At 45.5% G+C, this 19,823-nt stretch overlaps 1 protein-coding gene across 11 annotated transcripts in view; it reads right to left on the reverse strand.

Annotated features, from left to right (window-relative positions):
• Positions 1 to 19,823, reverse strand: part of NLRC5 (NLR family CARD domain containing 5) — an 84,486-nt gene that overhangs the window by 38,308 nt on the left and 26,355 nt on the right. For all 11 annotated transcript variants that reach the window (XM_030581318.1, XM_030581325.1, XM_030581324.1 and 8 more), the window contains 12 exons: positions 18,463 to 18,546; positions 18,285 to 18,368; positions 16,483 to 16,572; positions 15,414 to 15,464; positions 13,316 to 13,384; positions 9,347 to 9,430; positions 7,065 to 7,148; positions 6,498 to 6,587; positions 5,413 to 5,478; positions 4,043 to 4,114; positions 2,590 to 2,673; positions 283 to 366 (listed from right to left, as the gene is read on the reverse strand). In XM_030581318.1, coding sequence (XP_030437178.1) covers positions 283 to 366; positions 2,590 to 2,673; positions 4,043 to 4,114; positions 5,413 to 5,478; positions 6,498 to 6,587; positions 7,065 to 7,148; positions 9,347 to 9,430; positions 13,316 to 13,384; positions 15,414 to 15,464; positions 16,483 to 16,572; positions 18,285 to 18,368; positions 18,463 to 18,546 — 942 coding nt within the window. The remainder of the gene's footprint in view (positions 1 to 282; positions 367 to 2,589; positions 2,674 to 4,042; positions 4,115 to 5,412; positions 5,479 to 6,497; positions 6,588 to 7,064; positions 7,149 to 9,346; positions 9,431 to 13,315; positions 13,385 to 15,413; positions 15,465 to 16,482; positions 16,573 to 18,284; positions 18,369 to 18,462; positions 18,547 to 19,823) is intronic.

The raw sequence follows: 19,823 nt of genomic DNA on the forward strand, positions 1-19,823 counted from the left end.
CTCATGGCTGCAGCGTGGGCATACCTTAAGGGCCTGACGCGCTGCTGCTGTGCACTGTCTGTCCTCATTTCCATCTATGCAAATGTAACTCAGTCCAAGCAAGTGGTACACAAATTAGATGTCAAACACACCCATCCCCTGGTGTATGAGTGCGAAATTCCAGTGTGGTAGCATTTCACACCTATTTTGCACAGGTTTAAACAACTATCCACAGGGTAAGTCAAAGGTGGGAATTAGGCTAAATATTTTAAATAAGCTACATAATGACGAGTGATCACTTACTTCAGGGAATTCACTGCCTTCAGCTCCGGAAGGAGTCCAACCAGCTTCCCGACTCCCTGGTCTCCCAGAGAGTTATTTGACAAACTAGGATTTAAAGGAAGATATTTATTTTTCATTAAGGAGAAAATAATATGGTCTAGATAATACTTAGTCCTGCCATGAGTGCAGGGGACTGGGCGAGATGACCTCTCGAGATCCCTTCCAGTCCTGCAGTTCTATGAGTTTATAATATACATGGTCTGCTCCCTTAATGTCAGTCCCCAAAGGGCAGAGCACTGGCATCCTCGGATGGAAATCAAAGCCACAGGTAACTCATCCAGTCTCCTCCTTGCCTTTTTTGTCAAATAAGTTGACGCATGGTGGATTACGTCAACCCTACTTTGTAGCGTGGCCCAGGCCTCAGGACTAAAACCTGGAGGGCACAAGGCCACTGAAGGGGTCTGGAGCATTGCAACTCTAACTCGAATCCAGTCGAGTTTCCTCCCACTGACAGGAGTAAGTCCACTGAAGTCAACAGTTACGCCAGTGTGAACGAGAGGAGAATCATGCTCAGAACTTCCTCATCGTGTGATGCCTGTTCAGTAGCCTCTGGAATGAGCTGGCGCTTCTCATCCCCAGAAGTCAGACAGCCACATCCATCAGGAGGATCTCAAATTGACCCTCCTATTACCAGGTTCAGCAGAGGAACCCAGGCATGAATGAATCCCAGACAATGCAACTTTTCTGTTTTGCAAAACTTGTTGAGGTTTCAAGATCAGGTTTCATTCCGATGCTGAAGGACAATGAGACCTTTCAAAATTTTGACCAAAAATTAAAGAGAATCCGAGACTCATCCCAGAACAGCTTGGCAGTTAAGGCACTTGCCTAGGGTATGGAAGGCCCATGTTTGGAACAGGCTCACGAACCTGGCTCTCCCATGTCCCAGCCAAATGTCCTCACCAGTCTAGTCTTGATCTCTCCCCCCACATCACCCGCTCCGCCACCAGAAAACAACTCCATCCTGGCCTGAATTTCCCTCCAAACGGATGCATTTCCACAAAGCATTTCAGGGTTGACAAAATGACTTTTTTGACAGAAAAAAAAGTTTTTCCATACTACTGAGAATAAACTCCCTGTGTGTCCCTTTCCTGGGTCAGGCAGGAGGCACACTGGCAGGGCAGCTAGCTGGGAAGGTTGCACTGCTGTCACTAAAGTTATACCTGTTCTGTGAGTGCATAGAAGACTTCAGTCTCCAGCCATCCATATAAATATATATTTAATTTCACAATAGGAAGGCATCAGTTCCCATCTCTTCTCCTACCAGGAAAGCCATTTAAATGTGTTGCTATGCTGAATTTGGCCTAGCAGAGGTGGTTGAAATCTCCATTACAATGCACTGCCTCTGATGCAGGCACTGTCCCTCAGACAAAACAATTAAAGGAGTCTCTGAGGTACAGGCAGCCATTTCCCCAGAAATATGCAGGCTTCATACAAATGTTCACTTGACTCAGTGAAGTCTCTTCCTCCGGGGCTCTGGCAAGAGGTCTAGGGAAAGTTGCATCAAGCACTGCCCCACATCATAGAAAATGCTCCACTTCCCAGACCAGCATGGAAGCACGCTGGGTTAAAATTGGCTTTGTACATGCTTTTGACCAAGCAACTTGATCGCTTGAATGCTTATGGGAAGTGGACACTAAAAGACAGTTTGACCACCCATTGCTGGGTTTAATGCAGGAACCACTGGGTGAAATCTCTCACCTGTGTTATACAGTAGGTCATGTTAAATCTAGGAATCTCTGAAATCCTACATGTATGCAAGTCTATGACCACAAAACCAAGAACCACCTCCTGCTGCTAACAAATGGAATGACTCCTTTTGTTTACACGGTAGAGATCTGTGCTTTTGTGCTGAAGATCCTAGGTAAGCTGTGTTGATGATCTATACGTGAGCACCACACCCTATTGTGAATGTGCAAAAGAGAGGCACATTTTGCATGCACACAAATGAATCAATGGAACAATTTGCGGTGGACGGTGGATTTTCCGTCACTCCAAGTGTTTCAGTCAAGACTGGATGTCTTTCTAGTAGATACGTTCCAGCTCAAATACACGTGAATAGGCTTGATGCAGAACTTACTAGGCAAAGTTCTCTGCCCTGTGTTATGCAGGAGGTTAGAGTAGACAACCACCCTTCTCCCTTAAAATTATGACTCTGAACAACTAACCAGGGCCTATATATAAGGCCCAACATTTAAAAATATTTATTATAAACAATATCCCAACAAACTGCAAAAATACAACTTAGCTCTGAAAAATAAGAAGACTCACTCGAACTCTGATACGCCGCTACATTTCTTCAACACAGTGCACAACTTGTCCAGATCTCCGGTGGGAAAACCACTGTCTGTCAGCCTAAGAAAGAAAGCAACCCCCCCACCCCAAATTATGAGATAGGCTTAAAAATCATGAGATTTTAAAAAAATTCTTTTCACTGCCTTCTGGTGTTTGAGCCTTTTGTTTATACTCAGGTCACATTTTCCAGTTTTTCTCTACAAACACGAGGATTAGAAACGCACTTTTTCATACATCCAGGAGCTGGGGGTTTTAAGAAACTCAAGAAACCAATGATAAAATCATGAGAGTTGGTAATGCTGCTGTAACCCAGAGGTTTAAACTGCATCTGACTGAAAGAGTGAGTTGTTCTACAAGAGACTTTCAAAATCGGATTTAAAATGAGCTCTGCTTGGGAAAACTATTAAATTAAAACAGAAAAAGCTACACTGAATTTCAACTCAGCCCTTTGAATACAACCCTGCATAGCAACCCAGCACTGACCAGTGGATACGGCAGGGGGCCCGGTGACTGACGTGCTATTCTGAAGTGTGTGACCTTGATCAAGTCACGTCACTGTTTTGTGCTCAGTTTCTCCATCTGTAAAATGGGGATAATATGTATATGAAAGTTATGGGTAAAACTGCTATATTATCATTTGCTAAGAGATGAGGCTGGCTGTTCTTTATCATTATTTATTTGCATTACAATAGCACATGGAGGTTCCCCACTGACACTGCCTCTGTGAACCCCATTGTTCTCAAAACAGTGCATACACATGGTAAGAGGACCTCACTGTCTCAAGGAGCTTTACATTTAAACAGACAAATGGTGGGATAAATGAAGGAGGTTTAGCCTCCTCTTACAGATGAGGAATCAAGGCACAGAAAAACTAAGTGATTGGCCAAGGTCACACAGGGAGTCTGTGGCAGGGAAGGGGTTTAAACCCAGCTATCATGAGTCCTATATGAGAGCTATATCCAGATGCCCATCCTTCCTCTTGACAGCCTGCAAGAGATACGAACACACACTGACCTATACAGGTTTATATAGTCTGAATTAAATCTGGACTTGGGTTTGAGTCCGGGATCTTCTTGCAATCCATGTCCCAGAACAAGAGTAACTGACCAGCTCAGCAAATCAAGTTCCCACTCTGACCTGCTGGTTGAAATACTAACCACAGGCTGATTTGGTGAATGAGACGTCATAACTAGATATCAAAGTGGGCTCCTGCAGGACTGCACAACTACTAACCACAGGGTCACCAGCGCTGTGCATCCTAGACTTTACCTCCACCCCACACAAAGATAATAACGATAAACAATGAGAAGTGACTCTTCCTTTCAACAGCCTCGTCAATGCTACTCTCCATTTGAACTTGCATCAGAAATGGTTTTCTCAGCTGCAGACATCAAAGATCTCTGAATGGCCACGAAAGGCATCAAGCTACCTTATTTTCCTTGAGACCACAGACTTCTGGCTCTCACCTCCACCGGACTGGTCTTCACTACGAGAGGTATCCCTGTAACAATACACATGATCAGATCTGAACATAAACTGTCCTCTGAAAAGACAAGGTGAAGAGAAGAACTCAAGGAGTCGTACGTAAGTAACCACTCCATAGGGAGCACTCACCTCCACAAGAAGCCAGCAAAAAGCAGGACAAATTAGTGGGAATATACATTGCTTTCCCTTGTTTGTAACGCCATCATGGATTTGCCACCATGATCTACCTCACAGAGCTTGTTTCTGATCAGCTCATTTTCCCGTACTTGTCTAGCAGTAGCCAAATCTTCCTTCCAGTGGTTAACAAAATACTTGTGAGAAGGGCTGTTTGAAATTTTTCCATCCAAACTGGTTTTGGGCAGAAATATGGGTTTTGACAGAACAAAGATTTTTGTGAAAAATGTCGGCCTTGCGTGGAGAAATTTCCATTTTTTGGTCAAAAACAGGACACCCCAAAACTGAAATATTTTGATTCTAAAATGCCATTGTGGTGCATCATGGGAGTTGCAGTTCAGGTATTTCTTGTTCCCATTTTTCTCTAGGAGCTGGGCTTCCCATTTGGACTGCATCTTCCATGAGACAACATGGGCATGCAATTCCTCACTGAGAAAGGGAAACCCTGGTGCATCATGGGAGATGTAGTCCAACCAGGGAGTGCAATTTATAGAGAACAGGAGCATAAGGCACCTGAACTACAGCTCTCATGAGGCAAATGGCAGCATTTCAGAATCAAAATATTTTGAATTTTTTTTGCCCAAACTTTCTGAAAACATAAACCTCATTTTCTGACCAGCTTGACTTGTGAGTTATGGATATGATGACCCCAGAATTTACCATAAGCTGAACTTGGTGTCATTCTTTGTGAACATATCTGTGAATCACGTTTTGTAACTATTCGACCTGCCCTCCTGTCGTGCAGCGCAGCTGTGTGGTGTTAAACAATTGCTACATTGATGATCTTTTATTTTAGCATAGTCCACTATGCTTGGGGTCCTGTGGGATGAAATGTGCTGTCGAGATGCAAGACATTATAATCAGGGTGTGGGGAAACAGAGCGAGAGTGGCTAAACTGGGTAGGATGCTAAGAGAAAGCATCAAGATTAGAGTGAGTTGAGCAGCAGAGGGGCAACATTGTCAGGGTATACAGTGCACCCTAGTGATCAACTAAATCATATGTCTGGATTCATTCCAACATGTAAATTACAAGAAAATGTAAGGAACAGATGGGGGGAAATTAACATTTCAGCTATGCTCTGACGTGTGATCAGCAGGGACTGATACACAGAACAAAGGATCTGTTTCCATGTGATGTACCTGGAATGGGTAGAGGCAAATTCTCTATCTCCTATAAACTTCAGGATTGCAGTCTGATGATGAAGGCTGTGGAAGAAAGAGATGACAAACAGTGTCACACTCAGATCACTGATTATCACTAATTTATATTTTATTTACTCTTGATAATATTGTGGGGTTTTTCAAAATGACTGTCATCACTTCAAAGGTCAATTAAACTATTACCACTAGACAACAGTTCCAAAGTCAGGAGGGAGGGATAGCTCAGTGGTTTGAGCATTGGCCTGCTAAACCCAGGGTTGTGAGTTCAATCCTTGAGGGGACCACGTAGCGATCTGGGGCAAAAATTGGTCCTGCTAGTGAAGGCAGGGGGCTGGACTCAATGACCTTTTGAGGTCCCTTCCAGTTCTAGGAGATTGGTATCTCTCCAGTTATTACCTATTTTAATATATTACCCAAGACAACCAGCTATCTCACATGGCTAAACTTGAGTCAAAGTATGCAATATCAACTGAATAGCTCAGGAACACTACCAAGGAAAAGGTCCTGTTGAAGTTATTACACTGAACAACACGGAGTCTTGTCTACAGTCTGGAATTGTAATTGTGGTTTGGGGAAGGAACCCATCCATCAGTGCTGCTGCCAGTTCAGCTGAACCAGTGAAAATTTCTCTCTAAAATCCCCTGGTGCCAACAGCATGAGAGAGGCAAAAGAGGGGTTTTATGAAATCTGATTACAGTATCTGATTCTCCGCTAAGGATTTTGGGAGTTTACTCTGAAAAACGCTGTTGATTCTGCAGGGTTATTCCTGCTAAACTGTTCTGCTTTTAGCTATGAAGGAATACACAGAACTACATACATTAGAAGCGGATGGTCATTTAGCCTATGTCCTGCCAATACAAGAATATTCCCTGCCACATATTTTCAGTGCTTGCAAGGATAAATACAGATTGTGAGGCACTCAGATACTGTGCTCACAAGGGCCATACAAGTACCCACAGATAAATTAGATAGGCTAAAGGTGGCCATACAAGTGCCTTTAGATGACGGATTAGACAGATGAGATAGATCAGTTGAGTACAATTTCCTGATCTGACTTTGCATACCTGGCTTCAAACTCCACCACATTCAAGCAGGTGTTCACGGCATCCAACAGACAGCAAACACCATCCACAGATATCTGGTTGTTACTGACACTGAGAAGAAAACACCCAGACAATTACCTATTGAAAAGTGGGTGTGCAATACCAGACCACGAAGGAAGTCATGAGAGGGACATGATGAATATTGCTCCATGCACATTCTAACATTTAATTTTTTTAAGCAGTCGGGCTGAAAACAGCTGGAGCCAGTATTCTTGGGGACAAGGCATTTGATGCTAAACTTCTATATTCTGAAAGGATGAGACTCCGCTTCCGAACACAGTGTTAAAAGTGTGTGAGCTACTTAAGATTTCAGAGGTCCCTGGGCCTTCGGCTGCTCCCCTGTACAGGGGTACATCTCACTCCAAGAAGCTTGACTGGCTCCCTCCTGACTCAATATTCCACCCATACTCCGATGTGAGGGCTAGGAAGGGTGTCAGCTTGCTTCTTGGTGGAACCCTGTCAGCATCTATGTACAGCAGCCACCATCTTCATCACAGAATAATTCAGGGGGTGTACAGCAATACTTACTCCAACCGCTTGGAAATATGTGCTTCAGGGAGACTCTCCGCCAGCTCTCTGCAGCCTTCATCACCAAGTTGGTTACCTGATAAACTGAGGGATTTTCCCGTTAAAGTGGTTCATTCTGAACAGTGTAAAAAACACAGAATCTCATCCTCCTACTCCACGCTCCTCCACTCCCCTGCCTGGCCCCAGCAGAACTATGCAGAGTGATTTTTCAGTTTACTGGCAATTCTGGAAAAAAACAACAACCCTAAAACAAAGTAGTTTCAGATGGAACCAAAACCCTTTTTTTTTCCTTCCTGTTTAATTTTCAGTAAATTGGGTCCAAGGAAACATTTCAGTTTGACCATTTTGAGTGGGTTTTTAAAATAAAATTAAAGGACATTTTGAAACAAAAAGTCATTTCAAACCAAGAACTCAAAATGTTTTGTTTTGAAAAAACTTTGAAACAAAAATTGTTGGTTTGGGTTTTTTTAACCAAAACAATTTGGCAAAAAAAAACATGAAGTCTCAAAATATTTCACTGTTGCTGAACCTGCATTTCCCCCCCTGTAGTGGGATAGTCACCAGCTCTAGCCGCATAGGGCTTAAAACAGCCCTAGGGAGGGTGTGGCTGGGAGCAAGCAGTTCCCAGGCTGAGTGGGGAAGCAGGCTTAGCTGTGGCCATGTCCCAGTCAGGCTCCAGCTGACCCTTATAAGAGGGCAGTGGGCCAGGAGCAGAGTTGGTCTCTCTCTGCCTATAGAGAGGGAAGGGCCTGGCTGCTTAGGAGCTCACAGGGTACTGAGAGTGGAGCAGGGCTGGGGGAAGTCCAGAGGAGCTGGGGAGCTCTGGCCTGGAAACCCTGCAGGCCTTGTTGAAGGCCGAGAAGGGTATTGGGGTTGCAGAGAGCAGCCCAGGGTTAGGCAGCGGCAGTTGGTCCAAACCCTCCTTGCCTGTGATGAGTGGCTTTTACACTGCAGTCTGCCCCAGTGAATGGGGGCTAGATGGTGACTGGCAGTAACCTGATACTGAGGTGAGGTAGGGATAGTGGGTGGAGGTTCCCCTGGGTGGGGAGACCCAGATACTGTGAGGGTACTGCCAGGGGGCAGCCCCCAAGAGAAGGGGCACTGGGGTCTGGGAGGGACATGGGGGGGCCAGTGAAAGGTGAGACACCAGCTGGCAGAAGGAGCTCTGGAGGCTGGTGAGCTAATCCCCTGGGAGGCCAGCAGGAGGTGCCATGGAGGTGAGCATCACACTGTTACACCCCGCAAAATAGTTTTGGACAAAAACTTTCACCCTGCTCTGCTTCCTCCAGGTGGGAGCTCTCCCCTCAGTGAGTCCACTCTGCTTTACATGACTTGTGTGTGTGCCCCAGGCCCAACAAGAACCTGCCATTCAAGCACTTGGGGAGGGAATGTGAGTCACAGAACTATGTCAATGGGTGGCTGCAGTCCTGATGGGAGGGGGAAAACACAGGGTAAGACTGACCCTCGAACCCTAATCCCAGCCAATCAATGGGAGAGCTGGCCCTCTAAATCTGTGGTGCTGGGCTGGAGAATCACCTTGCCAGAGACATTAGATTTCCCTGAATTTCCTATTGCAAGTAAGTTGTAATGAAATCTGTACAGCCAGACCCTGCCTGGCATGAGCTGTGCAGAAAAAAAAAGGGGGAGGAGTAGCTGCTAGTCTCCCCGGCCCCCCAAAGGGGAAGGGCAAAGAGTGTGGCCATGGCCCTGCCTCTCCAGACTATCTAGCAGAGGTGGATGGCCTTGGAGGGGCATACGGGCAGCACAACAGGCATATCTGCCCTCTGTGCCAAGAGTCCCAGGACATGCCTCCTCAAGGATCTAACAGACATGCTCTAGTTCAAACAGGAATTAATGCAGAGAAATCCTATGGCCTGTGTTAGACAGGTGGTCAGACCAGACTACCACAGTGGATCCTTCTGGTTTGATAATCTGACTCTGTAAATGCCTTCCAGAGCAGCGCTGTTCCCCGGGGCCTCTGGCACATGCCTTTGCCTCTGGGGCACAGCGTGGCCAACGATGCTGTTTGAAAAGAGGTGTGTCTGGTTACATTCCCGTAATGCCAGAAGCTGGGGATTAGACTCCCAACTCCCACTGAATCTCTTTGAAAATCCCAGTGTGCCTAATCTAGAACAACATGGCCCCCTCTTCCCCCACCGCGGTGAGGAACCTGCATTAAATTGGTGATTTGACATGATTTCCCCCTCTTCTGTCCCACCTGCAGCAAGATCAACATTAGAAGGGACCCTTAGAGGAAACAGGATCTTTCCTGATGTACTTACTCCACTTCCGAGAAGTGGGCGGAGCCCCTGAGAAGAGCAGCGATCTCCCGTGCATGTTGTGAATTGAGGCTGCAATCCTGTAACCTACGAAGAGGAAAATTAGAGTAAATGAGCGGCAAAGAGACAGACAGAGCAGAAGGCTGATATCAGAGTGCAGACAGTTCTAAGGGGATTTAGGGGGAATTCACATCTGGGATAAATGAAGAGAGGGCCAGTGGATGCGGCAGCAGACTGGGAGTCATCAGATCTGGATTCTGTTCCTGCCTCTGCCAGTGATGGGTCTGGGTGACCTTGGGCAAGCCACTTCACTCCTCTTGCGCCTCAGTTTCTCTAGTTGTAAAATGAGGATAATACTTTATAAGGCGCTCTGAGAGCCTTCGCTGACAAGTGCTATGAGAGTACAAAGTTTTATTGCATAGTAAAGCCTCACCATCCTCCCTACAAGGAAGGTAAGCATTATCATTCCCATCTTACAAGCAGGGAAACTGAGGCACAGAGTGATCTTAACTGTAGGTTGTGAGAAAAGGCCTTCACTTTTATCAGGTTTAAATTTGCTTCATTTCAACTTCATTCTAAATGCCTGTGTCCTTGTATTAGGAGAAAAGTGACTTTTCTTTCTGAATCCCTGAGGAGGCCTTAGAAAGAGTAGGTTTGGTTTAGTTTAGTTTAAAAACCATGTTGAGAGGGAAGAAGCATTAAAAGGGCTCAGATTAGATTCTTTGATCAAAACAAAGTGTTTTCTGGAACATAATCTTTGTTTCCAGCAGATGCAGCAGCAGTTTAGGTCTCTAGAGGGTGACTGCTTCTTGGCAAGGATTGTCCCTTCGAGGGAGGTTTATGGTGCCCAGCACATGGGGCCCTCATCCTAATTAGGGTTTTGAGGGCTGCCAGAATATAAATACTTAATTATAACAACACTGATGATAAGAGAGAGTGACTGCTAGCAACACTCAGATATTGCAGTGATGGATTGAATAGACAAAGTGCCCGATCAGTCTTCTCTACTGTTATCTTGTGTATCTTTATCACCTGATACCAGCCCAATGACCCCAGGGTTCTGGGACTCCAAAGCCCACCATCCCATGGAGGTGAGAGAAGCAGGCTGGCTGCTTCTCAGTGCTCACAGCCCTCTCCTGGCACAAGTGCAGCCCCTGCTGGGCTGGTGTCACGGCACAACAACAGTGTGATACAAACTTCCCCCTGACAACATGACAGCACAATGGAATGTTGTAAGACCACATCAGCTGAGCCCAGCTCACAGTAACTGGGGGCCACTGGTTTGGACAGCCTGGGATTTTTATATTTTAACTACTCACCCAGCTCCATTTCTAATAGGTCTTAAACAATAATAAAAGAACAAACAAACCCTCTGAATGTAGGGTGATCAGATAGCAAGTGTGAAAAATTGGGATGGGGTATGAAGTAATAGGTGCCTCTATAAGAAAAAGCCCCTATAAAATCAGGACATCTGGTCACCCCATCTCAGGGGTAGGCAACCTATGGCACATGTGCCGAAGGCGGCATGAGAGCTAATTTTCAGTGGCACCCACACCGCCCAGGTCCTGGACACTGGTCCAGGGGGCTCTGCATTTTAATTTAATTTTAAATGAAGCTTCTTAAACATTTTAAAAAACATATTTACTTTACATGCAACAATAGTTTAGTTACATAATATAGACTTATAGAGAGAGAGACTTTCTAAAAACATTAAAATGTATGACTGGCACATGAAACCTTAAACTAGAGTGACTAAATGAAGACTCAGCACATCACTTCTGAAAGGTTGCCGACCCCTGCCCTACTGAATGTAATGATTAATGTGATGGCTGCTTTGCCTTTGTGTGGAACCTGTTCTCTGAGGATCTCAATCAAGCCATGGAAACTTAGACATATTTCTAGGAACAGGAAGATGAGATTAAATGAGCTGAGTAGAGACAGAACAAGGGGCTGATATCAACCATCAGCGGGCACCTCTAGCATCCATTCCTCTCTAGATCCATTGAGAAGTCCTCTTCTGAATTAATATAAACAGGCAGAGGGGACCAGGGAATTGGCTACCAGCTTGTGAATGGGGAGATTTGGGTTTTATTCCTAGCTCTGCCACTGACAGGTATTTGACTGTGGGTAAGTCACTTGACCGCTCTGTGCCTCAGTTTCTCTACATAATGAGAATACTCTTGTACAAATCTTTGTGATCCTTCCAGTAAAAATGCTACGTGAGTTCAAACTACTATTATATAACAAAGTTACACAGTTCCCCCCGTGATGTGGGTAATCATTACCCTTCCTGTTTTACAAATGGGCAAACCGAGGCATGGAACGGTAGGCTATGTGTAAGTTGTGAGAAAAAGTATTTCCTTTCAGCAGTTCTAAATTTTCTCTTTCAGCTTCACTCAATATCCGCTTGTCCTTGAAATATCAGAGGGTGAACATAAATTCCTGATCTATGTTCTTTATGCCATCTATTATTCTGTGTACCTTTATCAGTCAACACCAGCCACAATCACCCTAGTGCTCTGTGAATCCATCTCATGTTGCCATATGCAGGTGAGGGGAAGCAGGCTGGCTGCTTCCCAATGCGCGCCTAGCCCTCTCCTGCCACAAGCGCAGGCTCTGCTGAGCTAGTGTCATGGCACGATGACATCACGATGCAAACTTCCCCATGACATCACAACACAACACTGTAAAACCATGTCTGCTGAGCCCAGCTCACAGTAACTTGGGGTTACTGATTTAGGCAGGCCGAGATTTTTGTATTTTAACCATTTATCCAGCTCTGTCTCCAACAGTCCTCAAAGAAGAATAAAACAATAAACCCTCCTGCAGGTAATGTTTAATAACAATCAGAATACCAAGCACTCTTCATACATAGATCTCAAAGTGTTTTACAAATGAGGTCAGTCTCATCATCATTAATAGGACTATTACTTTACCCTTGTGTGAAAGCTCTCAGCTGAAGGCCTCAATCAACCCAGGGACATTTAAATACATTTCTAAGAACAGAAAGATTGGATTAAATGACCAGAAAGACAAATAGAACAGGGAACTGATTTCAACTCCCAATGGGCCCTTCAATGAATTATCCCTCTCTTGATCCAGGGGGAATTCACATTAGGAATAGTGTAGACAGCCCAAGGGGCTCAGTGGATGAGGTACAGGAGTGGGAGAAAGGAGATCAGTTGTTTTTCTCCCTATAAAATGGTCATCATCCTTCTGTAAAGTTCTTGGGAATCTTTAAAGGCAAAGTGCCATGGGAGAGCAAAATGTTATTCTATAGTTCAGTTGCATCCCTGCTGCTATGATGTAACTAAGAATGATCATCCCCAAAAAGAGAAACAGGGAGGTAAATGATTTTGCCAGAGTCACTCAGGGAGTCAACTGAGAGCAGGTGATAGAACCCAGGAGCCCAGATTCACACATACGCTCACTTCACCCCGTCTAACTTGCTACTGGGTGGCGCTGTGACCCACTTGTGCCAGGGAACCAGCAAAGATGCTTGTTATAAAGTTCTGTCTCTTACCGCCACGTTCTTCAGTTTTGGCTCCCTGATCTAGTATGAGCTTGCCATCAGCTGGCCAATCAGTGTATTTTTGTAATACACTGTCCCCTAAATTTAATGCTGGTGAAACATGCTGGATTTAATAGGAATGAACATGGCAGGTCAGACCCATGGTCCACCTACTTTGATACCCTGTCTCTGATAGTGATGCGGATGTCTCCATGACAACATGTGATATCACAATTGAACGTTGTCAAACCACGTCTGCTGAGCCCAACTCACAGTAACTTGGGGCCCTCGTTTGAACAGGCTGGGATACTTTTAATTTCTAACCATTTAACCTGCCCTATTTCTAAAAGTTCTTAAATAGTAATATCCTCTGCCTGTAATGACTTGACTTTGCCCATCTGTGGAACCTATCATGTGAAGATCTCTATTCACCCATCGAAATTTAAGTATATTTCTTTTACCGTAACTTCAAATTTCTTATTTGAGCAGCATTTTCCTTTTTATGTTCCCTTCTCCTCAAATTAGATGATCTGCAAAGAAGCAAAATATTTACTGGCCTTTGAAACTCCATCACGAGACATTTGCACTGTTGAATATTTTCCAGCTACATTGTGGGATACAGTATGCACAGGGAAGGAATAAAACTTTGCTGGAAGAAGTCACTGGGGGGTACATTTAACACAGCAGCAGGGTATAATTCCCAGCTTGGGGAGGCGAACTTGCGCTAGCTTTGATCAAGCTAGCGCGCGAACAGCAGTATGGCTGCAGTGACATGGGCGGTGGGATGGACTAGCCACTCTGAGTGCACACCTAGGGTCTCAGATAGGCTTACACTTAGCCCATGCTTCCCATCGCCCACACCATCATGGCTACATTGCTATTTTTAGCATGCTAGCAGGATCAAAGCTAGTGCAGGCATGTCTACCCCAGCTGCAGTGCAGATGTAGCTTGAGTCTCTTTCCAGGATTCAGTTCTCTGGCCCAGCATTGCCGCAGGGACGGCTCAATGTATTTTGCCTCCCCAAGTGCGGCAGTCAGGCTGCTTTTGGCAGCATGCCTGCGGGAGGTCTGCTGGTAACGCGGATTCAGCAGCATGCCTGTGAGAGGTCCGCCGGTCCCACGCCTTCAGCGTCCCAGCGGATCTCCCCCAGGCATGCCGCTGAAGGCAGCCTGACTGCCGCCCTCCCGGTGATCGGCAGGCTGCCCCCCGTGGCTTGCCGCCCCAGGCATGCATTTGGTGCGCTGATGCCTGGAGCCGCCTCTTCATTGCCCTAGTGCAGCTGAATGGGAGTCAGGAGGCTAAGGACTGCTCATTGCAAATGAAAACATTCAACTACGTAGCACAGCATGTGATGAAAGGTGCTTTCCGGCTGGGGCATTTTCAGACTGATCCTCTAAGAGAAAAACAAGGACCCATATTTCGCTTGGTATTTACTTACCTAGGGCTAAATCCATACTGTCCCCACACATATGCAGAGGCAAGAAAAGAGGCAACCAAAAGAGGTGCAAGAAGTGTTGTACCCGATTTATGACCCCCCAAAAAATCAACATGGCCATGATTCAGAATTACCTTGCAACCTCTACTGTCATTTACTGCCATGGAAAATGCTCCCATTCTGGATTAATAGTTTTACATTCCCTTTTAACAGGTGTGAATGACTGCAAGGAGTGCAGGGGAATTATGTCACGTTTCTCAGTGGCAGAATTAGAGTTTGTGGGGTTCTCTGCACAGCTTCATTTCCGGGTCCCCCCAGCCAAGAAAAAGAACATTCTCTCTTATCTGCCTGTTTTTCATTCTTTTTTTCTCATCCTCCTCCTATATTATAAGTAATGGGAATTAAATGACAATAAAGTGAGGTACCTTGATTGGGGCAGGAGGTTGGGATGCAGAAGAGGGTGCGGGGTGCAGGCTCTGGGAGGGAGTTTGGATGCGGGTGTGGGCTCTGGGCTGGGGCAGGGGGCAGCGCTTACCTCAGGCAGTACAGCTCCCACAGTGCAGTTTCTGGCCATTGGGAGCTGCAGAATTGGTGCTCAGTGTGGGGGAAGCGCATGGAGACCTCCCCCAAGGGCTGCAGGGACATGCCAGCCACTTCCGGGAGCAGCACAGAGGGAAGGAGGGAGGCAGAGCAGGCAGGGAGCTGCCTTAGCCCTGCTGCTGGCACATCTCTGCGCGTCCCTTGGGGGGATGAGGACAGCAGGTCTCCATGCACTGCCCGGAGGGCAGCACACAGAGCCACCTCCCAAGCCAGGGGCATGGAGAGACATGCCAGCAGCCGGCCACTTCCGGGAGCGGTGTGGGGCCACTCACCACGGCATGCAGATAGCCTGCCTGCCTGAACCCTGCTGCGCTGCCGGCCAGGGCAGGTTGTCAAATATTTGTCCTGCATTTTAGGGGCGCCCCCCTGTCGTTGGGGGCCCTGTACCACTGCACGGTTTGTATCATGGTAAATCCACTCCTGTCATTTCTGGAGCCACCAGTCACCAGTGTCCATGGTAGAAATGACTATTGTTTGAATCAGAATTCCCTTAAATACTCACAACTCCAAGATCAATTTCTCACCTGAGGACTCTTCTGGACTGGCCAGAAAAATATATCATGATGGTGTCCTTCCTGCAAGCAAAATACAACACACTATTAGCTTAAATCCTAAAAGATTAAACTTCTTATGCAGAAATGCTCAATAGGAGCCTGGTCCTGCTCTCCTTGAAATGGACGGCAAAGCTCCCACTGAATTCAGTGGGGCTGAATCAAGCCTTAGAAATGTGCTGCTCTTAAGCTTATGAAGCAAAAGGGAATATTGCAGTGGATGTTAGTTAAAAGAATCATTGGTTTCAGCAAGGCTGGCCAGAAGCCTGAGCAAACTGCTTCTTGGGGTTCCCCTTCTCTAGCTACAACTCTCATGAAACCAGGAGCCCATTCCACTGATTGATCCCAAATGCTACAATTTACTGCAACGATTTGGCCCTTTGCTCTAGCTGTGGCATGGCGCAAAATAACAGTGTTCAGTAAAAATGCCCTTCTGCAAGATAAGTTGTAAGACGGGTCAGCAGTGAGTTCAGTATCACGTGTGTCTTGCGTGGAGAAACTTGGACAAAAGCAAACTGTGTCCAACAGGGCTTCATTAGAGCTATACTAGGGATGAATCTGGCTCCTAGAGTTTACCCACAGAATAAACTAGTTGTAAGAGCTGTAATTTAAGTCTCCACTTTACCCAATATCTGAGACATATGATAATATCAAAACCCTTGTTCAAAGACAAAGCAAGCGCACAACAACGCAAAATGTTGCTTTTCCAGTAATTTTCGCTGGTTTATAACTCATTTGCATTAACAAGGATTCTCACCGGGTAGATATTGCATGTTTTTAAAACAAGAGTTTAAATTATGTTACATAGACATTTTACATTGAAAAATCAATGTGTGAAATGAATCAATGCCTTAATAATTCCATATTGCATAATGTAACTGAATCAAACTCCATGTATCAACTTGTCAATAAGAGGAGAGAATTGAATTCAATTTGCACCAATCTTTATTACGGAGCAATTCTACTTAAAAGAGAAGGCAATTTTTAAAGTCAACAGTTAGAGAAATACAGTATATATTTCCATAGCATGTATTACCAGTACCTTATATGTAGTTCAGTAATATTTGGACAGGTAGTGGCTCCCTTCGCCAAAGTAAGAACAGACTTCACCGAAATATCATTATGGCTTAAACTGTGGATAATAGTCAGAGCATCACAATATCAGCTGTTTGTGTTTGATAGTAAGCCTCTTTTATTTAATACACAACCACTGCTTCTCAACACACACACACAAATTTAATGGATTTGTTGACTATTTAAAACTATACCTGTTTGTTTTCAGCCAACAGACACTTCTGTCTGTTCGCAATTCAATTCTATTTTATGGACTCTTTCAAATGCAGCTGCTGCCCCTGAGTTCAGAATCAGGGACACCTGATAGAGCTATCGGATAGTAAAATGGTTCTTCACCTTTTTCTGCTAAACAAAACACTTATTAATAATATAGGTGATGCAACTGCAATAGCATAGGGATTTAGGATAAAATGTTTGATACATTTTTCACACTTTGCTGCAGCAAAATAACAGATGTAAAGTACAGCACTTTAAAGGAATACAGTCAAGATAAAAATCTTATGCTTAAAAAAAATCTAACCTGTTACTAGTAAAACTCAAAGGGTTTTTAAAAAATATAATGTCCTTTATTTATGCCGTTTATTTAAATTTTGGACTTCATTCAGCCTGATCCTGCAAACACTTTTGCATGGGCATAAATTGACTCCACCTGACATCAATGGAATTGCTCATGAGTAAAGTTACGCACAGCTGTAAGAGTTTGAAGGAACAGCCCCTAAAATTAGATTGGTGTATTTGGTAAATTTCACTCTCTTCTTTTCTCATTTGCAAACCTGTTTCACTGAAGGTTCCTGTGCATTACGAGGCCAATGCTGTTGTGTTAGGGTGTCCACTTTCCAGCCTGGCAGAGGCATGTTTGATTCCAATCCTTCCTCCCCTCCTTATATTTGCATACACAAGCACATTCCAAGAAAACATTTCTATTCACATTAGGGTTAGTAAAACCTTGAGGCTGGGGATTATTTTCTTTTTTAATGAAATCTAATTGAACATAACTTCCTAGATACTAAAACCAGGAGGGACTATTAGATTATTCCTATCGAATTTCATCCTCCATTCATACTTCCATTTTGAGCCCAGTAGCTTGTGTTTGTGTTTGGCTAAAGCAAATCTAGGAAGATAACCAGTTTTGATCTAGAGACCTCAAGAGGTGAAGAATTCACTGTTTCCTTTGGTAGTTTGTTCTAATGATTAATGGAAGGGGCCTCAAGCATGGACTGCGTCTTGGCCTTTCCTGTTCCCCAGTCGCACACAACAGTTTAGTCTCCTGAGGACTAAAATGCTTTGGTTTAACTGAAGTCATTAGGCTCCATGATGTAAGGGTATTTGGGTGGAATTTGATGATCTGTGGTCCAACCTTTTCAGGGCTGTGGGTCAGACGCTAGTTTTGGAGCACCTCCACAGGCCATACCCAGGAATACGTGCTCTACAAAATGGCGTCCTCTGTGTGACATGACCTCGCACATATTGTAATGGTAAAGTCCCACTGTGCAGAGGACAGCATTTTGTAGAGCAGGTCTGCTAGGGGTGAGGGCAGATACCTTTGGGGGCTGGACAAAATCATTCCACAGACCAGATCCAGCCCAAGAGCTGCAAGTTGGACTGCCCACCTCACTGTGAAAAATTTGTGCACCTGACTGATCCCAGAGACTGCTGGCATTGCTCCCTGACCTGATGTTGCCCCTAAACTACTAGACCCTTTGATGGGATGATTTGCTTCTTCAGAGCTGACATTTTAAATGGGCTTAAGTCATTAAATCTCTTACTTACTCAATCATCTTTAACTTTTCCACTCTGGAAAGCATTTCAATCACCTTCCCCATGTCTTGGTCCCTCAGTCGATTGTCCTGCAAGCTGCAAATCAGTTTGCCTGGTTAATATTCCCCCACAAATAATTCTCAGCTGATTTTAAAAGCATCGCTCGCCCCCAATATCGCGGGTCACTTACTTTATTTCTTCAAGTTGAAGGCAGTTTGGAAAGACTTGTGCCAGGCCAGTTAGTCCCAGCGCAGTGATACTACCACCGGTTAACCTGAAAAACACAAAGCAAATCGAGAATGTTGGACCAGTAAAAATCCACCAGATTTGTGGTAGAAACAGTGTCTGGGACGTCCCTGGGTTCCACGTCCAGCATGTGACCAGGAGGAAGATGCAGAGGCGTGTGGCCCGATTCTGCTGTCACTCAGTGGAAGTTATGCCCCTAGGGACAAAGGGAAGAACTAGGCTCCAGCACCATCACTTTGCTGTGCATCCTACCTCACAGAACTGGAAGGGACCCCAAAGGGTCATTGAGTCTAGCCCCATGCCTTCACAGGACCAGGTACTGATTTTGCCCTAGATCTCTAAGTGTCACCCTCAAGGATTGAACTCATAACCCTGGGTTTAGCAGGCCAATGTTCAAACCATCCATCACAGCTTGCAGGAATTTGAGTTCCTGACATTCCATTTCCCCTCTTTTCAGTCTCTTAATATGCAGGGGAAAGCTGCAAGAAGTGGAGAGGAAAATACTCCCCAAACTGCTTCCAAACAAAAGCTCAACACAGCCAAAATGGAGCTCTTCATCTTTCCCACCCTAAGCCCTGCTCACTCCCTTCTTTCTCCATCACGGTGGACAGCACCTCAGCGTCACTCAGCCCCATAACTAAGGCTAAGATTTACTCACAGGCATTTTTGGTAAAAGTCATGGACAGGTCACCAGCAATAAGTAAAAATTCATGGCCCATGACCTATTCATGACTTCTACTAAAAATACCCTTGACTAAATCTCGATTTCTGGGGCCCTGCTGCTTTCGGAGCCCCACTTCAGTGCTGGGGGTTGACTGCCCCCGAATGCTGCCTCCCGGGGACTGCTCTCCAGATGGCCTCCGGGAGCCTCTGGGGATGCTGCTCCAGCCACCTTGGGACCATTGTTGCTCGGGCAGTTCGAAGGGTGCCCACAGAACTGCTGCTTGGGCACTCCCTGGAGCCAGCCGCGCTGGTCGCTGCTTGTGCAGTCCCCAGAGCCAGCTGCTCAGGCAGCACTGCAGTCAGCCAAACCAGCCGCTTTGGAAGTCATGGAGGTTGTGGAAAGCCACGGAATCTGTGAGAAAATCGTCGCCTTACCCATAACCTAGGCATGGTCTTTGACTTGGCCCTCTCCCTCGGTCTCAGGCCCAGCCATCTCGAAAGGCCTGTCTACACATACAGCGGCACAGCGGGTACGGGTGTACGGGTACACACGGGCAGCAGGTATAAGAGGCCAGGGGAGACTAAGCTGCCCCAAAGAGCCTGCCTGCCACCTTTGGAGCATGCTGCCGCCGAAAGGGTCAG

The sequence above is a fragment of the Gopherus evgoodei genome, chromosome 12 (assembly GCF_007399415.2).
Source record: "Gopherus evgoodei ecotype Sinaloan lineage chromosome 12, rGopEvg1_v1.p, whole genome shotgun sequence".
In the NCBI taxonomy this organism is placed as follows: Eukaryota; Metazoa; Chordata; order Testudines; family Testudinidae; genus Gopherus; species Gopherus evgoodei.